This window comes from Manduca sexta, chromosome 20 (genome assembly GCF_014839805.1).
Source record: "Manduca sexta isolate Smith_Timp_Sample1 chromosome 20, JHU_Msex_v1.0, whole genome shotgun sequence".
In the NCBI taxonomy this organism is placed as follows: Eukaryota; Metazoa; Arthropoda; class Insecta; order Lepidoptera; family Sphingidae; genus Manduca; species Manduca sexta.
The window spans coordinates 7742310-7768801 of NC_051134.1; the positions used below are offsets into that span (position 1 = coordinate 7742310).

At 34.1% G+C, this 26492-nt stretch overlaps 1 protein-coding gene across 3 annotated transcripts in view; it reads left to right on the plus strand.

Annotated features, from left to right (window-relative positions):
* The window catches only part of LOC119189912, a 34503-nt gene extending 8437 nt beyond the window's left edge, over positions 1-26066 (plus strand). For 2 of the 3 annotated variants that reach the window (XM_037440733.1, XM_037440734.1), the window contains exons 2-11: positions 12436-12506; positions 14176-14217; positions 15199-15226; positions 18662-18702; positions 19799-19843; positions 20349-20510; positions 22096-22205; positions 22350-22442; positions 23718-23795; positions 24123-26066. In XM_037440733.1, coding sequence (XP_037296630.1) covers positions 12436-12506; positions 14176-14217; positions 15199-15226; positions 18662-18702; positions 19799-19843; positions 20349-20510; positions 22096-22205; positions 22350-22442; positions 23718-23795; positions 24123-24265 — 813 coding nt within the window. In that variant the 3' untranslated portion in view covers positions 24266-26066. Of the gene's footprint in view, positions 1-10139; positions 10347-12435; positions 12507-14175; positions 14218-15198; positions 15227-18661; positions 18703-19798; positions 19844-20348; positions 20511-22095; positions 22206-22349; positions 22443-23717; positions 23796-24122 lie in introns of those variants that run through there. The other variant, XM_037440735.1, reaches the window with a different exon arrangement.
* The last annotated feature ends 426 nt before the right edge of the window (positions 26067-26492 follow it).

Sequence of the window (26492 nt, forward strand, 5' to 3'; positions counted from 1 at the left end):
TGTTTATATTTCGTTATTCTTACATGATCACCCACATTGAACGTAGGTAACATAATTTTAGCAGGTTTTTCAGATTTTTCATACAAATTAGTCCAAACTGTCATTATATTATTAGAATTAACATCTGAAGGACACATTTTGATACTAGAATGAAAACTGTAATTGTAGGAGTGTATCAAATCCTGCAAAATGTCAATATATTTATGAGTATTCTTATGTGTGAAATAACGCCACATCTTCATTTTAAGCGTTCTTTGAAATCTTTCTACAATACTTGCTTTGATATCGGGATTGTTTGTTGTATAATAATTAATATTTTTTGTTTTGAAGTATCTTTGTACATCTTTTGAAACAAATTCAGTGCCTTTGTCAGATTGTATGTGAGTAGGTGTTGTGTCAGCTTCTTCAAATATACTTTCGAAACACTTTTTGATTGTATCTGAATTTTTCTTTTTCAAGGGCCTAGCATATGCATATTTGCTGAAAACGTCAATAACACAAAGAATGTAGTTATAACCTTTATTTTCTTTAGAATAAGTCCGCATATCACTTAAGTCAGCTTGCCATAGTTCATTTAGGTTAGATAAAATGTATTTATTTCGTGGGAATTTTCTATGTACAGGCTTGTGGAGAGTGTATGTTTCTTGGGTTCGCAACCAATTTTTAACGTCGTCCTTTTCATTTTACCTTTCATGGCTCTTGATAATTTGTCAATACAACTGTATCCAGCTGGATGTGATACATCATAATAAATTTGATTTAATTTTAATAAGGGGTCCATTTTTCCCAGTCTATCTTTTTCTTAATTTTATTTGTGTGTTTATCTTCACTTTTGGTGTAAAATATTCCTCTGGCTTCGTTGGAAACTGTTCTTCGATGTCCTTCTGAAGTTGAGTTATATAGTCACGTCTTTTCGGATTTCCTATATAAGTTAAAGGTATTTTTAAATCCTTTAACGCTTCAGCAAATTTTTCCAACCAATCGGGTCGTTGTTTTTAATGGTCTCAGTATGTCGCTTACTAAATCGATAATATTACTACCAGGAATTATTTCATTATCTACAATGACTGTACCATCGTCATTCCAAAATATTTTGTTTTATGTAGTGACACCGAATTCAATAACAACTCACCCTTTTTACATAAGTTTTGGTATCAAACTAAGAATATGTTTTTGTTTGAAAGACGATTTTTTTTCAATTGCAGAACTCTCTTGTCGCTTCTCTTCTTCACTCAATGTCTGACTGACAACTAGATCTTTATTCTTGATATCATTAGTTATATTAAATTTTTTCCAACTTTCGGCTGTGGGATCGTTGCTATCAACATTGGAAGTAATTATAGGAAGTTCAATCGGTCGACGATCTTCTTCCATGAAATGAAGATATCTTTGTAAGACTTGTAAGTACAATTTACACTTTTTTCGATCATCCATCTTACTATTCAGTATATTTTCCATTTCACTATCCAAACGAGAGGTAGGATTTTCATTCTTCTTTTGATTCAATTTATCTATTAAACTTTGTTCAACCAGCAACATTTTCTTTGCATGTTCCATTTTAAACTAGTCCGCTTATTAATCCACTCAAAATAGAACCCAATATAATCGGTAGAAAAGCGCCACCTTCTTGAACTATTATATTCTTTCTAATTTTATTTGTACCTTTACGTACCAATTTTCGAAGTAGATTTTTATACTTTTTTAGTTTATTTTTTGATTTTATGCTCAAGTTTTACATTTCCTTGTAGGACATTATGAATACATTCACAAATAAAATTAATTTCGTTTTCGTTACAGGCTTTTAAAAGAGCTTGTTGATGTTTTGGTTTGAGTTTATAAAGAGCGCTTAACAAATCCTTATGCGTCTTGAGACGTCGATCCATCATTTGTAAATGAGAGATATCTGTTGACTCTTGAGATATTTAAACTCTTTTGTAGGGATGTACACTACACAATGACCATCAAATGGAAATATTTTAGATTTAATTCTACACATATCATTAGTGTCTTGTTTCAGATCTATCATCAAATAACCATGTGCTTCTTTAGTAGCATCCCTATAGGAGTCTTCGATGAATTTACTATTTTCTGGCGATACTTGTCGTGCTAAGTAACGGATTTGAGTCTTATCACGTGGGTTTTTAAAATAAATGATATAGCTTGAATTCAAAGAAATGTCTCTTTGACCTTTACCCTGATGAAATAAATTTTGAGTAATGTAAAAAACACTTAAGTTCCTATGGTGACTGCCTTTAGTAAATATGTCAACAATGCGACCATCTGATTCCCTCATGAGATCGTCGATGATAATAAGGTTGGCTTCCTTTCCATCAAACATATTCATATCTGGTATACCTTGATAATAATTTACATCCGGTAAATTATATAAAGGTTGCATTTCATCAAAACACCAAGTTATTTGATGGAAATTAATGTTGCATACATCATTAATATATTTAATAAAGTGTGTAACAAATTGTGACTTTCCACACCCACTCGGACCTGCGACTATGGCAGTAAAGGATGATAAAAATGGAACATTTTAAACACACGTGTAAACTCGAAAAGAGCTCACGAATAAATACAACAAGGAGTTAGATTAAATGCTTTATATTTGTTTTATTTTATATGAAAAATGACTCTACCAGTACTTCAAACAATAAACACCATTAAAACTGAATTACAATTAACTTAATACCAACACATATTTACAAATTGTAATTTTACTCGATATTAACAAATAAAATATTTTTTTTCAAATTTAGATTGTGATAAAGTAAAAATACGTACATTATAAAGTTAGGATTATAAATAATTTGAAACTAATAAACACACATGCATTCGGTAACATACACATCTTTTATGGTACAGAAATTGTTAATAAAATCAAATGTCCTTTATTTTATAATGACCCCATGCTAGAGTGTCAGTTGAATTTTCTAATAAATAACGTTTTGTGTCATTATGTGATAAAGATATCTTATTGATTTTTTGGGTGTATATGGAATGTTTTATTGATTTAAACCTTAACATTTCATTATATTGTGTTTTCTTGTCATATAGACATGATTTATAATCCGTAAGACAAAATTTTTTTGTAACATTTTTATTTATACCTTTTGCTTTACATATAGATATATCTTGCACATCCATTGCATACATTTTTGAACGAAGACCTACAAACTCTTTGAAAATTTTACCGTTGTTTTCATCTTTGAAAAACCTAATCGCTTTTATTCAATAATGGTAAACCATATTCATTATTTGGTGGATAGTCGGATGTATCAAAGTAGTTTGCTAAATCAGTTTTAATATCAGCATAGAAGTTTTCTGTAAATATTTGATATATTAAACTATCGGTGTCAGTATAAAGTAATTTAAGTTTGTCTTGATATTTAACTTTCATGTAATCGTAATGAAAATCATATAGTAATGTTTTTGATAGATCCAAAATACAGAAACCGAGATAAATTGGTTTATTATAGACAACCTTGGTTTTATTTAATTGTACTGCAACTAAGCTTTCTGAGAATATGGATACACTGTGAAACTCAGGTCTTGCTATTAAAGATTGAGCGCCTTCGGTTTTACCACGATTTAACCAGTGATTTACTAGTTTTACATTAACTCGTTTTCTTACATTTTCCATTGTTTTACCAAATACGGAATTATTCATAAGTTTGAAAAAATCTTTCTCAAAATCTGAAGTAGCTAACGAACGCATATGAGTGTTCAAATCTATGTAACTTTTTAACCATGTGGATTGTTCAAATTTAAGTATTCTGTGAATTTTAACTAATCTGAGACCTTTCCTTAAACATTGCTTAAGGTTTCTATAATGGATGACATAATTTTTTTTATCATTTAGATTTGGGATCAGTTTCTTATCTCTGCTACTTCCTAAACACACATTTTCCGGGCAAAATGGAAAATCTGAATGAAAATTATGTAAATCATTTGAATATTCTAAATCTACTTCTAAAATAAAACCATATTGAGCATCATCGGCGACATTAAAGTCTGTCTTTATGTCTACCCATTCAAATTTACCGGTTGGGAGACATTGGGACATAGCCCAACCATATAGGTTATTTGCATCTAAATACATAAGAAACGAAGATGGTTTGTCTAAATCATATTCCGACATAAACATGTTATTTGCTATTGCGTGTCTGTTACTACATTGCGATATACCACCCCGAATATTATTGGCTATAAACGTTATCTTATCGATATCTGTTAACAGCTCTAAATTAATTTTAGTAAATATTAACATAGCATCCCAACTTAATCCAGGTGCTGTATAATAGTGGGCAGGATCTAATCCGTATGTTTTAAGACAAACATCTCTAAAATTTTCAAATATGTCCGCTAGTAATAAAACATCCGTTTTAAATAAAGATCGGAATAATCACCCATGTCTTTACAATTGAAATGATTCCATACATCTTGTGCATGAAGGTAATCATTTTCTGTAATGTGACTATCATTTAAAGAACTATAAAATTTATCGCGAGTAGGAAGATGGGTTATTTTTAAAGAATCAAATGAAGTCATATATTCGTATGGATAAACACCTTTTCTTATTAAACGTTTAAAATCTTCTTCATGTGGATATTTTAATTTTAGTTCATTAAATTGTTTAGGTAATAAGTTCTGAGCTAATTTATCAAGACTACTGGACATAAATTTAAAAGAGTCAAGAAATCTTAATTTCAAAATTCTATTATTGATTTGTAAAACTTTAGAAAACGAAATATATTTTTCCTTATTCTCAGGAATAAGTTCAATATCACCTTTATCAAAATTAAGACCATGCACTATAAAATGAGCATCATAATTACTTAAATTATGAAAAAATACTGGAACAAAATTAGGTGCTTTGTATTTCTTTGAGCACAATGCATGAGCAACTCCTTCATAAGCACCAGTGTGGAAATTATATGATATTGTAGTATCTCCGTTTAATTTGTTGCTACAAATATAACATGACTCACTTTGACTAATATTTATTTTATCTTCATCGTTTAATGGTAATGGAGATTTAACAAAAGTATTTTTATTACAAATATTTTCTAAATCTTTTTAATTAATTGCATAAATTTTAGTGCGCAATCCTTTCCGGTATACGATCTATATACTGAAAAATTGTCATTATAAGAACATTTGATATAATAGCCAAAACTATACATTTCGTGTTTTTGAACATTAGCAGTTGATGATTGATTTGGGTTATTAAAACAACCCTCTATTGGATTTAAGAATGCTTCAAAGTCAGCATATATTACAAATGGTACTCTTAATTTACGTTCAAAGTTATTGAATGAAATTTGGTTTGATGGGATTAATTCATTAAACCAGTTTCTTTTTCTATCGTTTTCCGATGGCAAACTTGTGCACACGTTAAAACAGTCATTTTCTTGGTGACGTTTTAAATTATCTAATGATGTAAATTTTAATAAACAACCATCACAAATATGAACTGCATGTTCAGAGGTTGATAATTGTTTAGATAATAATCTCGAGAGGTTTTGATAAAACAATAATGACCTTTGGTACCTTGAGATATGTACAATAAGTTTAAATGAGTCGTTTTTCTATGTTTCGTGAAATGTAATGGTCCTACAATTTTATTAGTTTTGTTTAATGAATCATAATGCAATCCGAAAACATTAATACTCATATTATTTAATTTCTCAAACTTATTAATGTCATTAATTTTAACAGGAAACGAGATATTATCAAAATTTAACTTGTTTTTATGTATTATATAAGATGATACCCTGTTGGAGCTATGAGTAGCTGGATACAATCCTGACAATACTGCCCAACGGAAGCATTCATGATCATTATTTTGAACATTAATAACAGCTTTTTTATATTTTATATCTAATGGTAAATCTATATATGAAGATCCACGTAATGGGTTAAATTTGTTAACATTTATGTCCAAGTGATTTATTTTAACTAAACTCCATCCACTACCCTTTTTTCAAAATTTGTCATTTTGTTAGTTATTTCGGTAAATATTGATGAGAAAATAATATCTTTATCATCCCCTTGACAAAAAGATAATTAGATATCTGAAAGTCAAAAGTATTACGTAGATTTTTGTTTCTTGTATAAAGTTAGCATTGAGAATAAAATTAACTTTTACAACAGAGTGTTCAAGGATAGATCGTTCTAGTAGTTTATACATAACGCTTGTAATATTTTTCAAAAATAATTCAGGTGTTTCAAACAAATGGTCTGAAATGAAATTAGATTTCACTCTGTATGTAACAAGTCTATTACCGAAAGCACTATCAATCAATTGAACATTAGAAAAATCATTATCCCTTCTGATTACATTATTTTTATGTGTATTGCTCTTTACGTGGTTGGTCAGATATTGTTTTAACACATGTACTTGACAGTGAGGACATTCAATTTTATCATCAAATTCTGTACTTACAGTATTTTTGTTGATGATGATAATGTCGATGGGGCTACAAGGAGAAGCTTTTTCTTCCTCTTTATTTCCTCTTCACTGAGTAACGTCGACGCTGATCTCTTCCTGCTGCCATCTCCTTTCTGAATAGTTCTGAATGACAAAGAAAATAATTAATAACTTTATTAACAAACAAAAAACAAAATATTGCAATTGATCTAATATCTAAATACTAACATTTTTGTTATTCACATTGTGAACAATATGCTTTCATGGGTAATACACCATCAATGACGTCTTCATTTCCGATTTTATGTCCATCACATGGAGTGTAATAGGGAGAAATATCAGGGTCTCTTAGCATTGTCTCTGGTAAAACATTTTGTATATACCAAAACCTTATAAAATGATGATATTTTTGTAAAATAATATTTTTGCTAAAACCCGCAATCTCACTCTGGGATAAACTACAAATATCAAGCGAGCGGTACATTTTCGTTGTACTCCAATGTTAAAAATATAAACGGAAGAAACACGTGAAATGATTGTGAAAGACGTCCCAACCGTTATAAATACTTGGAATGTATCCCTCTTCATGGATTTTCAAAACATGTTACAACTAGTCTTAACATATTTAAAAAATATTGTACTCACGTTTCGACTTGTGTTTGTTCCATTTTATCACAGAGCTCGTAAAGTTCTTCGTCATATTGCGATGACATCAATTCCATTGATTCGATGTTTTCGACAAGTTCGACGAGTTCCATGTTGTATAAATCACAGCTCAATGCATCCATGATGGGAAATGACTTAGCGATGTGTAGTTTAAAAATTAGTTCAGACCTTATATACTACCTAAACAATTTACTTTACAACTCTCTTAAATGTTTATGAAAAAAGTATTCAATTAGTTCCAAACATGTTTTAACGGTTCCCAATTACTTTACAATCGTAAGCTTGACTTGACTTGACAAATATTAAAAGAATCATAAGTATTTACAATAATTATACTTAGCACTAGCACAAAGAGTTCAAAATGCAAATAGATGAGTAACTTAAAACACTGTTTTTTACAATACAATCTAAATTATTAAAATATTTAAGTCTAGCAATCGCAAAAATACAATGATAGGTTTCTTAGAACAAAGTATAATATCTAAATGAAATCAATTATTTTTTTCACACGAAGAACATTTCAAAGTTATTAAGTTATAAAAAAAAAGTTTATGCACTGGCACTACACACTGACACTTTTTTCATTTGTCTGTATCTATTGTATATTTAACACAATCGTCCTTACTAGCCAACTGTTTAGTAATATTGTATATGGTGTCCTTTACGGTTTGCAGGTTCTTATCACAGTCACTTTCTGCGTAATATTTAAGTCGCACTTCAGCGTGTTTCCACTGTTCCATCGTTGCAATATTTTTTATTTTATTAACGTCGTAAATTTCAATTTTAATCAGGTGTGATGCATGTGTGCCGTCGTCGCTGTTAGATTTGATGTACGAAATGCCACCACCACTCGTCGATCGACCAACACTGGATGACTTTTTCGTATTCGTCTTTTTCTTCTTTGGTTTTTCGAAAAAAGTCATCGATGTTGTTAAATTCGTTCGATCTTTTATTGGCTATGATCGCCTTTTTGACTTTGGCTGCGAGGGTCCCTTCTTCGTCACTAGGTTCGTCGTTTTCATCAGCGTAATAATAACTCTTGAAAGTATTTTCAGAAAACTGTAATAAAAATTAATAAAAATGTTTTAGTTATCAGTTAAGTAAGTAGTATGTGATAAATACGTATAGGTATGCTAAGTATAAATGTACAAGTTAATAACAATGATAAATTAATAAGAGATCGAAGACAGCTAAAATGTATTAACCTCGTGGACAACACATATAATAAACAATTAATTAAACATCTAGTTGGTTATAACAACGTTAGGTCAAAGTATAAAAAGGTACTTACATTCATTTTTGTAACAGTTTCACTATTTTAACACTTCACTATTACACTTAACTGGAGATCTCGCTCGGAACAGAGCACAGAGTGGAATACGATACCATGTGATTTTGAGTCGGTCTTTTATATGGAGAGCGAGTATTGTTTCCTTACAGACAAGACTAAACATGTTTCCAACTTTCACCATAAATTTTATATTGAATACGTATTATTCGGAAATGGGAATAATAGAGACGAGACCTATTGTTAAAAATAATAGAGAAGTAGTAAATCATTGATAAAATATAGTTACCACCCGTGGCAACAATGAGAGGATGCAAAGGTTTTGTACCTAGAATTTGGGTAATGTATTATGTATGACAAACAATTGATTGATTTATCTTTCACAAACAATGGCCATAATGTGTAAAGGGTCAGTATTGAGTAATTGTAAACGGTTATTAAGTAGAAATACGATACAAAGACCTTAGCGTTTTTCAATAAAAAGGATCGCTGATAGAAAGTAGAAAGACAAAAGCATAAGGAAACAAAGGGAACAGGTCCAAGCTTGAAAATGAGCCGTAGAGCATGAGTAAAGTTAATGCATCACTCCATTCGCGGGTGATATAAATGCAATCCGCGTACGTTGGTAATGAAATCCACGGTAAACTTCGACGTAACATGCGGGCGGTACAAGAGTAATCCGCGGACGGTATCATTGAAAGTCGCGGCCGATAACAATTATAATTCGCGGGCGGTATAATTTTAATTCGCGGGCGCTATCATTTTAATTCGCGGTCGGTATTATTTTAATTCGCGGTTGATATCATTTTAATTCGCGGTCGGTATTATTTTAATTCGCGGTTGATATGAATTTAATTCGCGGTTGATATCAATTTAATTCGCGGATAGTATGGTGGCCCGGCCCTGGAGCAGGCCGCGGACCCCCCGTGGCTGGGGGCGCGGGGTGGCTTCGCAGGTGCTCGGGTATCGGTGAATCCCTTACTACTATCTGATGGTAAGTGGAGTGGGGTCCAATAGAAAGTTGACTGACGTGAGATGATTACCCCTTGGCAGTCGACACAATTTTGTCGTCCTGTTGAAACCGGATATACACCGGCTGATCCTGACACGTGACACACTTACGTGGGCCACTATGGCGGGTTTTAACTCTTTGTGTACGATGGTTTCCACCCGGGCGGATATAAAATATATCCAACCACCAGCGAGATTTTATTAGGTATAACAGATATTACTTAAAGGTCGTCGGTTTACGTCTGCGAGTCCATCCGGGTAGGTCTATGTATGCCTCAGTCTCTTAGCCAAATACTGTTGTTTCTTGAAGGGCATTGTAGTCTATAGCCTCCCACAATTTTTATTTTCATTTGCCACTTTCAAAATTTTAGTGGATCCGGTGGCCGACCTGCAGCAAAATGACTACCACATTCCGAGAAACATGCTGAGCTTCTTAAAATATTATTTGCCTACATTGATAGGTGAAGTTAAGCCCACGTTTTAGTTCTCTACTATCAAAACCAGTGTGCTTAGTGCGAGTTCCTTATACGCTACCGAGTAACTTTACCATCGCGCAAATCGAGCAAACGCTACTCACGGTGTAACGCGACTATTCGTGAGTGCGAGTTACACACATGGTTGTCGAATCGAATAACGTTTACTGGCCGTGATGCGCGTTAGTTTTTTTTGTTATGTTGGCAGTATCAAGTGCCTTTGTGATGAATCGATTAAATTAAATAGGTATATTGTTTGCATATGCTATACGAGTAGTTTTTGTACTTCCAAAGTGGCCGGGTTACGCGGCGCGCCGCTTGTCAATTGTCAAAACAAACTTTGAAATTTTGTGTTGGAATTTTTGGTGTAAGAATATTTGTTACAAACTCGAGATTTATAATTAAAATACAAACAAAATGAAAAAAATCGACATCAGTTTGACTTGTTAGTAACATATTTTATGGAAGTGTAAGTAAGTTGGGTATATTAAACCTACATAATAATTTTATTATAGAATGCATGAAATTGAGTTTACGTTTGGGATTGTGTTTTTTTATTGGTAGGCATAGAGACCTCAGTAAGCCAACATACAATGCTAGGGGTAGGATGATAACTATTCAAAACTGGGAGGAGCTGACATCCCTGCTTAACAGTGATGGTAATGGCGATAATAAAACTACAGAAAAGTGGAAAAAAGTGCAATTTTAATATTAACGTCATTGTGTGTTGGCAAAGGTTTATTTGTGATTAAACGTTATTAAGTTTTCGTTAATATTATTAACTAGCTTCCGCTCGCAGCTTCGCCCGCGTGGATTTCGGACTTCAAAAATGGAGGAGGTGCTCAATTTGTCGGGATGTTTTTTTAATGTATGGTGGTATGCAGGTGGTCCGATTGTCCGGTCAGGGTCTGATGATGGGATCCTGGTGAAATCGAAGGAAGCTTATAGCATGATTCAGTATTCACGCGTGATGGCTTATTATTAGCGTATTTCATGTATAACTTTGGTGTTTCTATACCAATTTCTTTGATTCTTTTTTATGGAATATTTAATAATGTTAACTTTTTTAATTAGGGATGACTGAGAGTGTTATAAACGTAAGAGTAGACAAATATAATGAGAAAGCTTCGAACTGCTAAGCTATCGGGAGTTACACGTGTTATTGTGAGTCAACCATAAAAGATAGACATATGCTGTTGTGGGATATTTTTTACATAATTTTAAGGAGAACATTTCCGTCATACATGATTTCTGCGTAGCTTTAACCATTAAGGTTGCACACGCGACGGAAGCTTAAAAAATGGAGTAACTTCTCCCGTTTTCCCAACATTTCCCTTCACTGCTCTGCTCCTATTAATTGTAGCGTGATGAAAAGTATACTATAACCAGCACAGGAGTATGACAAATAATTGTACCAAGTTTCGTTAAAATCCGTCGAGTGGTTTTTGTTTCTATAACGGTTATACAGACAGACAGACAGACAGACAGACAAAAATTTTACTAATTGCATTTTTGGCATCAGTATCGATCCCTAATCACCCCCTGATAGTTATTTTGGAAATATATTTCATGTACAGAATTGACCTCCCTACAGATTTATTATAAGTATAGATATAGATTACTGCATCCTAAAGGTATGGAGTAACTTTAAAAATAATAAGTATAAAAAGGCTGCTCAATTACATAGAGCTCAATGTACTGACATGACGGTGGGCCTGCAGTCTATGCAAAACTGACTGAGGCAAGGCAATATCTTTTTCTAACTTCTGTGTCCGTGAGATCATTTAGTGAATTTTAAGCATTGCGGGTCCTTGCCGAAAATTCGAAGTGTTATTACGTTCATCTTGAGCCCCAGCACTCATAAGCATCCTCCAAGCAAAAAAAAACATGATGCCCTTTTTTTTAAACTCTACAAGTCAACAAACACAAATTTCTAATGAAATGAAACGTTTTACAATTCACTCTCACTGTAAAACTCTTTGTGAGTAACTTCACCACCGCGTAAGTGAATAAGTTAACCGTTCGACTTGTCAACAGTGAAAATTTGCAACTCGCACTCGCAAAGTTTATTTATTCGATCGTCGCTGTCGACAGAGTAACATAAACAAATCTCGCACTCACAAATTATGTTTCACATTTATGACACTAGGCGGCGCTGATCAAATGCCATACAATATCACGTTTACTTTAACGCGATCGACGCGTTAAAAAACTCGCACTAAGCACACAGATATTGTTTTGTGGCCCCCGTTTACGAATTGTGAACCCTAATTTTTTGGTTACGCCAACGTAGACCCCCGCCAAGTCTCCTGTAGATCCCTGGGGTTTATCTGGAGCATTTTATGAATCAAAGTCTTAGAGCAATAAGCGCAGTTAGTACCATGCAGTAGGTGAATCAAAGTTCTGAGTGTTGCCAGTACTGTAGGCAAGTTACTATCGGGCGAGCAGCTTGCTCGTCTTGTCATTGGTATATAAAAGATAATAATTGAATCGAATACTGTTGTCGGAAATCCGTTTGGTCTATCATAGTAATGAACAACAGTGCCTTTGTTTTTCAGATGCTCTGCGCGTTTCCGGCGCACACACTTGCATCACGTGACTTCAAAGATTTTGTTCATATTAATAATACGTGAGTACATTGATTGAGCCGATTATTAATTTATTTTTTAACCGACTACAAAAAAGGAGGAGGTTACAATTGGTATGTTTGTTACCTCAGAACGCGGTCATTTATTGACCGATTTTGAAAACTCTTTTTTTATTCGAAAGAATATACCTCCAGATTGGTCCTATGGACTTTTTTCAAAATCACTTCAGTAATTTGTAACTTCTAATTTTTATTTTAATTACTAACGTAGTTTTAAGAAAAAAAAATATATTTTACTAGCAATATGAGTCCTATATTACTCGAATAAATAAATATCTATGCATATTATAAAACAAAGTCCCCCTTTCTGTCTGTCTATATGTTATCGATTTTCTCAAAATCTACTAAATGGATTTTTGAGAAATTTGGTATGGAGATTGTTTAAGACCCTGGGTAGGTTATAGGTTACTTTCTATCCCGGGATTTTTTTCATCCCGGAAAACTCCTTCAAACGGGCGAAGCCGCGAGCAAAACCTAGTTAAAATAATAATAATTGTAAATCAGCATTCTCACTTAATTTGTTCAGTGGCAGCGTGCTTTGGTATTATAAGGGGCCGAGTTCGATTTCTAGCTTTCGGTCAACACAAGAATGTGGATGATTCCATTGGAAAAAAAAATTTAAACCTGGGGTTTGTCTGTGTGTGCAATATGGAGATGTATTCGCCCCTTATTACGAAATGAGACGGATATAAACTCTACGAAATGTAAATTAGTGGTAACTTTGCTTAACCATTTGGAATGAAGATGTATGTTATGATGTATTCTATCTCAATTAACTAATGGTCGTCCGATAGTCAAAATTCGACAAAAGTCGCAGGTCACTGAATGCGGGCCCCTTGTAATAGATCAATCTGGAAATCTTTGGCGAGACCCATATTCGGCAGTGGACATCATGCGGCTGATGATAGGGTCTTTAAGAAAATCGTTTATTTAAGTTAATTCATTTATTCGAATTTATGTTCCACTTTAAACGCCACGCAGGCATGTTATAGATTAAATAACTAACGATTTACAAAAACTTTAATTCATGACAGTGGTATAAATGTATTGTTGAGCCATTTTACATAAGGAAAAATTCAAATAATTGCGCTACATAATATAATCAATGTTGTACTCGAGCCCTGCTGATTGGACTCGGTTACATATTATTATTTGTGCGCATGCTAACATTACAAGGTTATTTTCTCCAGCCTGGTTTAGACTTTACAAACAATCATGCAGATTCTTTTTTGACCTTCCTTTATATTTCTTAGTATCCCTTAAGATATTTTTACAAGCATTTTTGCTTAATTTTGAATTAATATTTACGACCTGCCGCTGGCCGGGCGAAAATCCACTATAGAAACACTAGACCCATGCAAATAAATCCACACTGGGTTGTCCAACATGGAATTCGAACTCACGACTTCTGAATCTACCGTACTGTCAATGGGTCTAGGAGACGACAATAAAATGCAAAGTATCTTTAAAAAAGACCATCTATTTTACATATTGTGCCTAAAAATAGATGAAAACATTTAATTCCTAATACACCACCGCACGTTTTGCCACTAGAATCAAGCAATGATCGAACATTTAAAATTCCCGCATAAAACGTGGGAACATCACAAGCAATAGGCATGTAATAATAATTAATGTTTTATTATTACAGAGACATCGTTCTGAACCTTGAAGCGATTTGCAGTTGCAACGGGTAAGTTTTTTTATTTATTTATTTTTTTATTGAGCACCAATACAATTGCAACAATAGTAAAATTATAATATTATTGATAAGCTAAGTGCCATTGTAGTTATAGGTGAAGACTGCATGCAAAATTATGTTTCTGAAAAACAAATAAATATGTTTCTAAAATTATAAATCATCATCATCATCTCAGCCACAGGAAGTCCACTGCTGAACATAGGCCTCCCCCAAAATTATAAATATATCGTAATAATACTATGAATATTAAAAATAATGAAGTTAAAATGAATAAATTAAATTGTTACAATTAAAAAATCTTAGTGACTAATATATTTACTGTTGAACAAAGCCTAAAATAAAAGTAAAAATTAAATAAATTTGTATCTCATTCAAAGTTTAAAAAAAGAAAAAAAAAACAGCATAAAATAATTCCTAAATAAAATAATTATAAGATTGAAGTATACAAACAAATACTTAATTAAAAACAAAGCAAGCTGAAACCAGTGTGTCGATATTTTCGATTTACGAATTTAAAATCTTAAATGTGCTGAAACTGACAGAGAACAAATCAACATCCTTAGTTTTAGCTATGACATTGAATTCTCGAATGTGCCGGTTAATAGGTGCATATTGGCCCAAGTTAGACTGAAAGGTAGTCGTTTTCAGGAGTTCAAACCTTGAGGCACATTTATGTACAAGCAAATGACGAAACGAGCATTTCAATGTTCTTACCAAGCAGCTAGTGATGGTTCCTTATCCCGGTCAAATGCATCATAATCACATTGAGACGAAGCGTAGGTGTAATCACGAATTGGCGCGATAATTTGACAAGAGCGTCGAGGCATTTGACATTTAATTTTGATTCAATTTGTAACATTATTGTGCTAATGAGCACAGAAATAAAACTTAGTAGCTTCAAAGTAGCAGATGTTTCCGTATGGATCTTTTAATGAACCGATTTCTATAATAAATTATTTTATTTTGTTTCAGTTACAGCAAAGATCCTGAAGTTGAAACAGTAAGTTATGTTATTATTAAGTCTTGCAAATTATACTCTGGACCCGAAAAGTATGATAAATACCATGATAAATTATTACGATTTTAAACGTGTGGTAAACTCATTTGGCTCGGTTTGTCTACGTCTGTAAATGTAATTTGCTGGTGGTAAGATATATTTTATATCCGCCCAGATAGCAACCGCCGTACACAAGGTGTTAAAACCAGCCATAGTGGCCCACATATGGGTGTTGCGTTCTCGGGATCAGCCTGTGTGTATCGGTTCCAACAGGCCGGCATAATTGTGTCGACTACCGAGGGGTAATCATCTCTCGTCTGTCGACATTCTATCGGACTCCATTTCACTTAATATCAGGTGCAGTTGGGTCACTCTGCCGTCCCTGTATAAAAGTATATGTTCTTCGTTTCGTGTTGGTTTTTGCATACAAATGAGTGGTAGCAAACCTTTTTTTACAAAGCGTAATTACGGTGGTCATTACATTCATTCATAAGTTGGTGCATGTTTTTATACTATTAGAGTTATTAATATTATTAAAACTTACGCGAGACATATTAAATTAATCGAAAACAACACGGTTTTATTTACGTTTAAAAAGTAGTCGGAATCGTCGACCAGTTTCGACCTATTAAGGAGGTCATCCTCAGGGGCGAGTGCTAAGAGGACGTCGCGTCGCGGAGGCCTCTCGATCACTGTCAGCCACCCGCGCCCGCGCCGCCGCCCGCCTAGCGGCACGTAAAGCACGGCTCGAAAATTGGGGTGGGGGTGGTTCAGAGGCTTCCAAAGATGTCACATGTGAGCTTCACTTCATCAAATCCATCCGTGGCGGCGCGGGCGCGGGTGGCTGACAGTGATCGAGAGGCCTCCGCGACGCGACGTCCTCTTAGCACTCGCCCCTGAGGATGACCTCCTTAATAGGTCGAAACTGGTCGACGATTCCGACTACTTTTTAAACGTGAGTAAAACGTGAGTAGTTTTCGATAAATTTTTTAGAGTTATTGATTTTTAAGAAAAATTGCTTACTACACTGGCAAATTGCGAGCGAATTTATAGCGGACCCGCAGCAAAAATGCTATAGGTGCGCAACATCAATGATCGACTTCGCTACACCGAAATAATTTTGTACAGTCATAGAAATCCTTTCCTCAATTGAAATTGATTATTTTTATATCACATGTAACAACTTGTAAAATTCAATCTTGACATTTGCTTGCAGAAACAAAATTTTTATTCGTTTGTAAAATAATGCATAGTAGTCGCTCCCTTGCAGTCGATCCGTTAAAACTGCCTGATGTCAATTTCATTGTACCTGTTTTCGCGTTCATATTCTGCGTCTTCGAGTTTATTTATTTATTTAGACAGCCAACAAAACATACATATTACATAGTTATTTGTTACATTTCAGTAAGTAATTGCCGCAGTTCTGTTTTAATTACAGGCTGTCACAGCATGAACATATAATTACATAACAATAAACAAATGAGATCACAAATCTAACACCAAAGTTTGCTCGTCGAAATCGATTCTGGTACTGGCTATTCAGTATTCGTTTCGAGCACACGATGTGATTCCTGCGACTTCTCTCCGCACACTGCGTGTTATGGCTAAGTCTCAGAGACTATCCACGCAGGCACTACTTTGTTTCTTTTTGCTTTTCATACTTCTTAAACTCACTTGGACTTGGTTTTAGTGCAACATAACTTATAATTAGTAGTATTTGTTTTGAGTCGTATGTTGGTTACCGCAACAGATTTTTTTAAAAGCAAAATTGATAATTTATATTATTATTTGACATCGGCTATCCCAAGGTAGATATCCCAGAGGAAGCCCCGGGGAATTTCGTGTGATAATCTCAATATTCTGGCCCTGGGCATTGAATCTAGGAACTGCCAATCTAAAGACTATTTACGTTGCAACTAACAGTCGTTTTAATAACCGATCCTAATCTCAATATTCAATCCGATCCCAAGAACACACCAACCAAATTTCGTCATTTGCAACATGTCAAAAAAGCTTTTTCCTGATTTGTCCATTTTTACGATGGATGGAAAAGATGATGGTTGTTGAAAACGACTGTAAACCATGTTTTCGGCTCCTCTCGAAAATATATAACGTACGTGATATGTTTGTTATATTTATTTTTGTATTTGCCGAGCCCCCGGACCCATTTATTGAACGTTAACATTATTAATTAAATATTTTCAATTCATTTTCCTCAATAGTAATTAGCGATAAAACCACTAATTAGTTATGTTCGGGAATTCACAATAATAAATTGGGTCAAAAGTAGACTTTTACAGTTGGTTTTTTTTCCCATATCACAAGTAAATTCTTACCATGTTCACGATGGATTACTTATTACTTCGTCTGTACACAATTATGTTATAGTGCATGAGTTTATCTGTATTTTTTTGGAAATAAATTTATTTATTGAAATTTAGTGACACTGTTCAACAAGATTTTTTTTATTGCTTTAAATGACGAGACGAGCTTGCCGTTCGCCTGATGGTAAGTGATACGACCGCCCATAAACAGCAGAGACACCATCCAACAACTTGAATTACAAAGTATTGTTGGGTATTCCACTGCGCTCGCTGTCTTGAGACATGAGATGTTAAGTCTTATTATGTCCAGTAGTTACACTGGCTACAATATCCTAACCAGAACACAACAGTGAGTACACACTGCTGCTTGGCGGCAGAAATAGACATTGCGGTGGTACCTACCCAGGCGGACTCTCACATATACCTACCACCTACCACCAGTAAAAAAATAGTCTGACGTTGACAATTTCAGTGTTGGAGTAAACGCTTCTTATACTTCTTACGAAGAAGAATACGAAGAACTCTTTTTCTTATCTTAAGAAGATAAGAAGTCTTCTTCTTATCTTAAGAAGATAAGAAGAAGACTTCTTATCTTCTTTTTTCGGGTATAAATTATTGACGATCCGAACAAACCGCTTGCCTGATGGTATACGACATTTCGGGACATAAACTGATAGACTAAGTTTTTGAATTATTAAGTATTAGTAGATTATAATAAATATTGAGTTTGGTTGTTAATCGTTCGAAATATTAAACCAGCACCTATACAAAATACGGACATGTCCTTTATAGTCTGGCATTCTCCCCGCACTAAGCAACCAGGAATGCAGTCACAACGGATAGATTTCATCGGATATGTGATGGATACAGTATATTATCGGATATCCGATATCGGCTCATGAGCCGATATGCCATGGCATCCGACAACGGATAATGTGGAGACGCTCTCAGGAGTGGCTTGCTATTTAACTTCTGTTTTTAAAACCATAAACGATTGTAAAACACAACTGGATTCTATTATAACTATACAACATACATTCCGAAGTAATAAAAGCTAAGTTCTGTCTTTATTTTTATTTATCAAATGTAACAATCATGTGATGTTTATTTGCAGATAAAATACAAATTAAAGTATTCATGGGCTTATTTAGAACGGTGAGCATTAGTTCCTATATTTTATCACCTATTTACGATAATTCTGCCCTGGTAATCGATACGGTAAGTCAGAAGAGGTGGATCTGTTCTACTACATGGTTAACTAGACTATTTTATCGTTTTCACTGCTGTTTATCAAACAATAAAATTAATTTATAATTTAATGTATAAAACCTGGATAAAAAGAAAGTTCTACTTTCTAAATCAGTAATAAAAATTGTCTGCCTTTGATCTACTGTGCCCTCGAATATCACGGCAGAATTGCAGGACTTCTAAGCAACTAAAAGTTATAGGAACTTAGAAATCTGTGCTTGAGAAAACCATAACCATTTTTTTTAAATCACATCTGTTCCTTTATGATATAGAATGCTGGCGAAGGGTGAAAACTTACTTACTCTAAATATATATTCTCATATTATGTAATAGCACAATTTAACAATGTACACATTACTTAAACGAATGTTATGTACTGCTTTAAGTTGGTTGTGCATCAGAATGTGACCATCGTTATACTACTTCTGTAAAAAATTCAAGGTATAATCTGCTGGAGAACCTAAAATAAATTAATAAATATACTTTTCAAAAAGTAAAAACTATTAAAAAAAAATTATACCGCCTTCAAAAACCTCTAAATACCAAAAATAATTTAACATTATCTATATACTGGGTATTAATTTTGGAGTCGGTGAATAATTCAAATTGCTATTCAAACTAGATAAATACATGAAAAATTTAAGCCAGCCTGAGACATGAGATGTTAAGTCTTATTATGTCCAGTAGTTACACTGGCTATAATGTTCTTCAAGCCCGAATACAACAGTGACTACACACTGCTGCTTGGCGACAGAAGTAGACATTGCGGTGGTACCAACCCATGCGGACTTTCACATATGAGAGACCTACCACCAGTAAAGTCTCGGGTTCAGGCTGTATATGTCAAACAAGGCGGGATAATTGTTCCGCCTGGCAACTGGTATCTAAACATCTCTCGTCACTCGACACCCTATCTGATCCCTAATATACTTAGAACCAGGGACTGGTGTTACTTCGCCGAGCCTGTATGCAACAAAAATAATATTTTATTATATATTTTCAGAACAAGAATATCTACGAAAATAGACGCCGCATGCCGGACCGTAGGGTGAGCCATTGTGAAATATTTTATCCCCTTTGTACTCATTACGGTAAAGACAATATGTAAATGTACTATGCCCGTGCCGAGTTTAACCCCTTTCAACAGTGTAAAATTTGTTACTCAGTTGCTTTACTGTTTTACTAGAAGGCCGTTGATGTTACGTGTTGTATTTCTAGGCTATAAAACGTAATGTATCCTTTTTTTTAAAAAGGAACATTACTTTACTGCGTCCCTTGAAGTAATTTGGCCTGTAAGGGGCTAAACTCGCGGTAAGTTACAACATTGGAGGTGTAAAGTGTCAGTTGGTATGCACTGTCCATCAATCAGAACATTTAACGAGTTATTATAAAGTTATAAACACGTCGTCGGAAACTAACAACAATTCAGCCACACAAGAGCTTTCTCACATGTCCTTTTCTTTTATCCTACAAATGTATATTAAATGATGATATTTTTTTTGATTATTTATGCACAATTAAGATATCGGATTGTCTATATATTTTTTTTAAAGGTTCATAAAAGACACAACAGACACTGTTTGCATTCCGAATTGTGACCCAGGATATAAACACGTCAACGGAAGCTGTCAACCGACAAGCGAAATATTATCAGACAATGATGTGGCGAATAATAAATTTAATACAACTGAGCCATATGCTAGCACCTGTGACAAGTGAGTATATAATAAGATCATTTACAGAACATAAGTTCAAATTCAATTTTTTATTTATGATGTCGGGTAAATAGGTACATTGGTCTTAAGTAATAAAAAAAGAGTTCGCCGACATCTGTTTTGCATATATATGTCGGAGAAGCATTATTCCCGTCGACATCATCATTAGTGGTTGCGGACTTAGTGGGCGTCATCAGGGTAAAATGCGAGCACAAAACACAATGATCACAGATATTTTTATATTCGAATTCAAATTAAACAATATTTGTCACTTTACAATAATGAAGATAGAAAAGTGGACAATTAAGACCGAGCAGCGGGTTCAGGGCACCGATCTTACTTTAACCAACAAATATTCTCAACGATCCAACTCGATCAACTCGACCAGTCACTATCATGATTCCTCCAACGAATGTCCAAAGCACTCATGGCCTACCTGAATAGTAAAGATGGCGCCTCGACCCCGCTCGAGGCACGTGCCTTGCTCTGATTGGTCGTTTCGTAAATTATAATTTTTAAATAAACTTCTATTACATTATGGCTAATGCGTAAGGTTTTAAGTAATAGAAAATGTAACAAATCAAATAAAATTAGATTAACAATTATTGTGCGTTATGCACGCAAACAACAATCAACCGGACACATAGCTTCCTCCGACATGTTATATTTTTGAATATATATATTTCGGTAGATGCCTAAATTTTGAGAAAATTAAGTTATAAATTTAAAGCAAATAGAAATAAATAACGCACTAAATCCGATTAGTACATGGCTAAAAATAATCAACTTAAAGTTAATTTAGTGCAAACTACAGTCATGCAATTTTCCAAAAAGCTAACAAAAGTCATGACATCAACATTAAATATCAGGATAATGTGAGTATGGATAGCGAAATACTTATCCCCTTATTCATAGACGTTTTTTTATCTAAGGACGTAGTAAAGCCATGATAACAAGTCTTTTTTTCAGTGCTGACGGCATGGCAGCCTTCGCAGTGCGTAGCCATAGGGCCGTTGAGATTGGTTAATATTGTTGAATTTTAATATTAGCCAATCACAAAGGCCCTAAGTCACGGAGTAAAGCTGTGATAACAACAGACTTGTTACCACAGCTTTAATCCGTCCTAAGATAAAAACATGTCTTTGAATAAGGGTTAAGTTTTTAGAAGTACAAATAGACAACAGAGTAACATGAAAAGAACCTACTCAAATGTTATGCATAAGTTTACGCTTCATCTCTGGAGAGTAGGCTGAAATAATAATTGTAATGATTCCTAGTTCCCACCGAGACGGGTTCTCTGTTCTTCCTGGAGAGTAGATCCAGCGTTTGTTCCAGAGTTCGATATACATATCATAAAAATGTGTGTGTTTTTCGATTCGAAAGAAATTTAAAACACACACGTATTTTTTAATTGATCGTAATTTACATTTGCTTCCTATATGGCGAAAGGCACCCTTCCTCATCCACTGTAGCAAGATTAAAAAAACTCTCATAATTTTTTTTAGCCGTACCGCCGCGACCGTATTTATTTTTATTTACGGTTATAAAACTTATTCGTACTCTAATTTATATTGTTTGGTTTCAGCTCTCCCAATATCTTATTCTTCGTGTCTGCTTTTATTAACATAATATTATTAGTTATTATTTTTGTAATAGTATTCAAAAAATGTAGAACCGGCGCCCGCGACAACAAAAGTAAGTAATAACTTATAAAATATTACGTATGACTACATAGAATATACCTGTCTTGTTACTTACATTCTGATTAGGTTTTGTTCACCGCTTTATCGTCCACTTTTCCATGAGAAAATGTAGCTTTTATTATATTTTCTGCTACAGATAATATGACGAAGCCCCGCGATACGTACGTGGACATGAACAGTGCAAGTCGGAATCCTGTTCTTTTTACGAAGAATGAATCCGTCCCTGAGAGTAAGTGGTCATTCAAAAAAATAACATTCAATTCATTCATTTCATTTCATAAGTTGTAAGAAAGAAATGTAAGACCCTGTATATCGACCCTTTAAACAAGCTTTGTCAGTTTATAATACTAAGTTTTTTTCTACAAAAAACATCACTGAATAGGGTACCGGACTCATTTTTGTTCTTTACTATTATCAAATATTTACATAATATAAATTATAACACAGAAGGAATTATTAAAATCCGGTAAAAAAATCAACAAGTTATAAGTCTTTGAATTTCGGTGGAAGGGGTAATTAACAAGAAACAGAAAAGAGACGAAATATCCACATTTGACGTCATCGGGAATTACGACGCGTGCGAAAGAAAGAGATGAAGCGATATCCCCACATCGCGCCCACTTCTGCACGTTACAATATTTTAAATATGAATTACTCGTTCATTTTTTAACCAATTGTTATGCAGTTTTCGCAGGAGTGTTTCTTTTTCGTATTATTAACCATTACATATAGAATAATGTACAAAATCAAGCATAGGCCGGTCCCCTATTGGCATATAAGCTATTTTATATCTCAACAATTTGCTCCTGGAGTAAGTATTTGAACTATCTGAGTTTTAAACAGATGGCGCTGGCATCGTACATATGGTGCTTTGAAAGCTAGTGTTTAGCGTTTTAGTTATGTAACCTGTTTCGCGAGCAAATCTGCAAAAACAAATTGTTTAATGTATATATTATCTTTCACAAGGTTCCGCTTGCGTTGAAGTCATTTCTCTCGTGAAGAAATATCATAGTTATATATGAGCTTACTTAGTTTTGTTTCCGGTCTGCAATCCGTATTAGAAAACCTAAATACATCTGCCTCCGTTTATTTCTCCATCTAAATGTCGAGTGAGAGAAAGCCTGTGGCATTAAGTCCACCTGTATGCCAGGTTTTTATGGAGTGCACGAATAAATAACTTTGTGTGTCTCAGGGCGGAGAGTGCAGTGACGTGTTCCGCAATGGTTTATTGCACTTCTTTGTAGTTACGCTAAGTTAATGCTTTACTACAGCCGTACTATTTGGTCAACTCATTAATATTAATATATTCAATAGATATATATTGATATAATGCCTCTGAAATATTTTTGTTTGGAACATTCTTATATTAATTAAATAAAATAAAAATATGAACAAAAAGATACAAAATAAATAAACGTACATTCACTCGCGGCTATGTCCGCCTGACAATCATATTCCTTGGGTTTTTACCAAATTGCAGTCTAATAAATTTATTTTTCCACAGATGCCAGATCGGGGTGCAGCGAGCATAATGTGCCAGTAGGCAGATGTGATTCCCCACACTATGAATACATCCCATGTAGTAAGTTTGCTTGGGTATGCTCTACAGACGGGGAGTGATTAAGGGTCCATGAGGCTTCCATGCGCGTGCACATCGTATTTATTAAGGATCGGCCATGATACTTACTAAAAGTATGAAAGTCTCACAAGGGCTTCTTAAATAGCATGAGCGTTAAAATTAATTTTCCAAAATTCACATGCTGTGAAGGTTAAGAGGGCTGGGCTGGACCAAAAATCGATTATGCACTAGGATCTGATTCTTGAAGCCTAAATTCTTATGATCTAGTAAATCATACAGTTAAATCTTCCGGACATTAGTAATTTCATAAGAAATTTTATATCTGTTTAGTACGAACTACAACGACATCTGATACAGACGATGGGTCGTCAGAGAAGCTGTGTTACGACTATGTGCAGACGCCGCTGCCGATTCATCTTAGACAAGCTAAGCAACAAGTGCCGCCCCGAGGTTGGAACCCGGCTCACAGCTGAGCGCGATGACTCTCACACTCCCGCGCACCTCACTTTAACGCGAAACGCATCACTGGAACCCACAAACACTTCGTCCTTACGCCGGGGTCCCGAGCCCACAACCATTGGTGTCCTGCAGTGGCGAGGCGTACACACAACCCGATTCCTACCGGCTTCCCTTTTAAGTTCATTTACGTTTGTTTTTTTCTGTTTGTGTTAAATAGATAAATTGACGGTGTGCAGTTATTCAAGTAACCTGTATAAGAAAAGTATTCAGTATTAGATTCTGGTCCTAAATATATACAGGGTTACAGGTTAAGTCGACCTAGATCCCTTAAGACGTTGTAGTTTCCATCATTTCTGACTACTTTCACTATGAAACACCATATCTCAAAACTAACCGTTTTAGAGATATTGGACTTTCAAGTTTTTTTAGAAAATCCTGTCATTTTTTCTATTGGTTTATATTTTTTTGGTTTTCTAACATTTGATTTACATGTGTTTGCTATTTTTGTGTAGGAGATAAGTTGTTTTATTATTATCAACACTAAAAGTTCCGATTCATAAAGCGACTGCGTTGTAGTAGACTATAGATTGTAATAAATTTAAATAAATCCGTCATAAGTTTATTTTTCTTTTTAAAATATTTTTATAAAATCAATGAATGTTATTCGGCAGATATGTTTAAAAATATCTACTTTTCATTAGCTACCCAATAAGGTATAACAAGCTAGAGTTTTATCCATATTTTTGGAAAAAAACATTGATGAAAGGCTTCCAGGTAGAACTAAGGAATAAAGTCAAATTTATTATAATTATATTTATTTTTATTTTACATTAATATCTAACATGGTAACTATCTACAGTTCATGTTCTACATGTTCACCTCTGTTTCGCACACAGACTCTCATTCTGCGTCTTAATCCAGTCTTTACTACGCCAGTTGTTAGAGTGCTTCTCATTTTATTAGCTGCATCGATAATTCTTTGTCTTAAAACATCAACAGAGGTGATAAGATTTGGTTCACTGTAGACTAAAGTCTTCATATGCCCCCAAACATAATAATCCATGGGGTCAGGTCTGGACTTCTTGCTGGCCACGGTATGGGTCCACCTCTTCCGATCCACTTGTTAGGGAAACTAATGTCTTACCATTCTCTGACACTTCTTCTGTAGTGTGCAGGGCACCCGTAGTGTTGATACCACATTTCTCGAATGAGGTTGAGTGGTATATCTTGTAATAATTCGGGTAAATCTCGTCTTAAAAAGATTTCATAGTTTTCGCCGTTTAAATTTTCAGGGAGAAAGAAAGACCCAATCAAATGGTTAGATATGATTCCCATCCATACATTTAAACTGAACCGTCTTTGTGCTCCTTGTAGCCGTTTTTTATTGGGATTACCTTGATTTTTTGGAGCCCAGTAATGAGCATTGTGGTAATTTGTTATACCATCTTTATCAAACTTCGACTCATCTGTCCACAAGATATTTTTAAAAAAGTTTTTAGTTTTTAAGGGAATTTTAGAACCTAGGTATTTTTGCCTCCTTAAGTCAGGTTTTAAGTATGAAGGGATCACTTTATGCTCATTCAAACACAATGACCGACAAGATGGGTCAAGCAAGTAATTGGCACAAGGGTACCCACACGGTGGGAGCCTTTTTATGAATAACATGAAATCATCAAATGCTGTATGTTTAAAAAGGTCCCTCGACTAAAAATGTATAATGCATTATACAAACGTACAACTAGAAGTTAAAATTAAGTTAACAATGCGTCCAACCAATGTTTTCTGTTATAATTGTATTTGAAATAGACGCGAGAACCAAAAATGTGTTTTAATGCTTTCTGTCTATATTACTTACCTGTGATATTGCTAAATTATATTGCATGAAATGAACGACGATGATAGAATATGTAATATTAACTATTAAGGAAGTAAGATATGTAAAATTCAATTTATGTCTACTTTGTATGTCAGGCGAACAATAATATAGGCATTCTTGATAAATATTTTCTAAGAAGTAAGTAGTTTATTATTCTCTTCTTATGTTTATTAAACACCCTGCGTCGATGCCGTGAATAAAATCATAATTAATATCAGCCAAACATCCTTCAACGGTATTATTTTACATCGTTAACATTTTGATATCTGTGTCTGTCTGTATTTATTTGATTTTACTTTAATCTGAAATAATACTAAAATCTATTATAATATAGATATTTATTGCTTATTTTTTTCAATACCGTT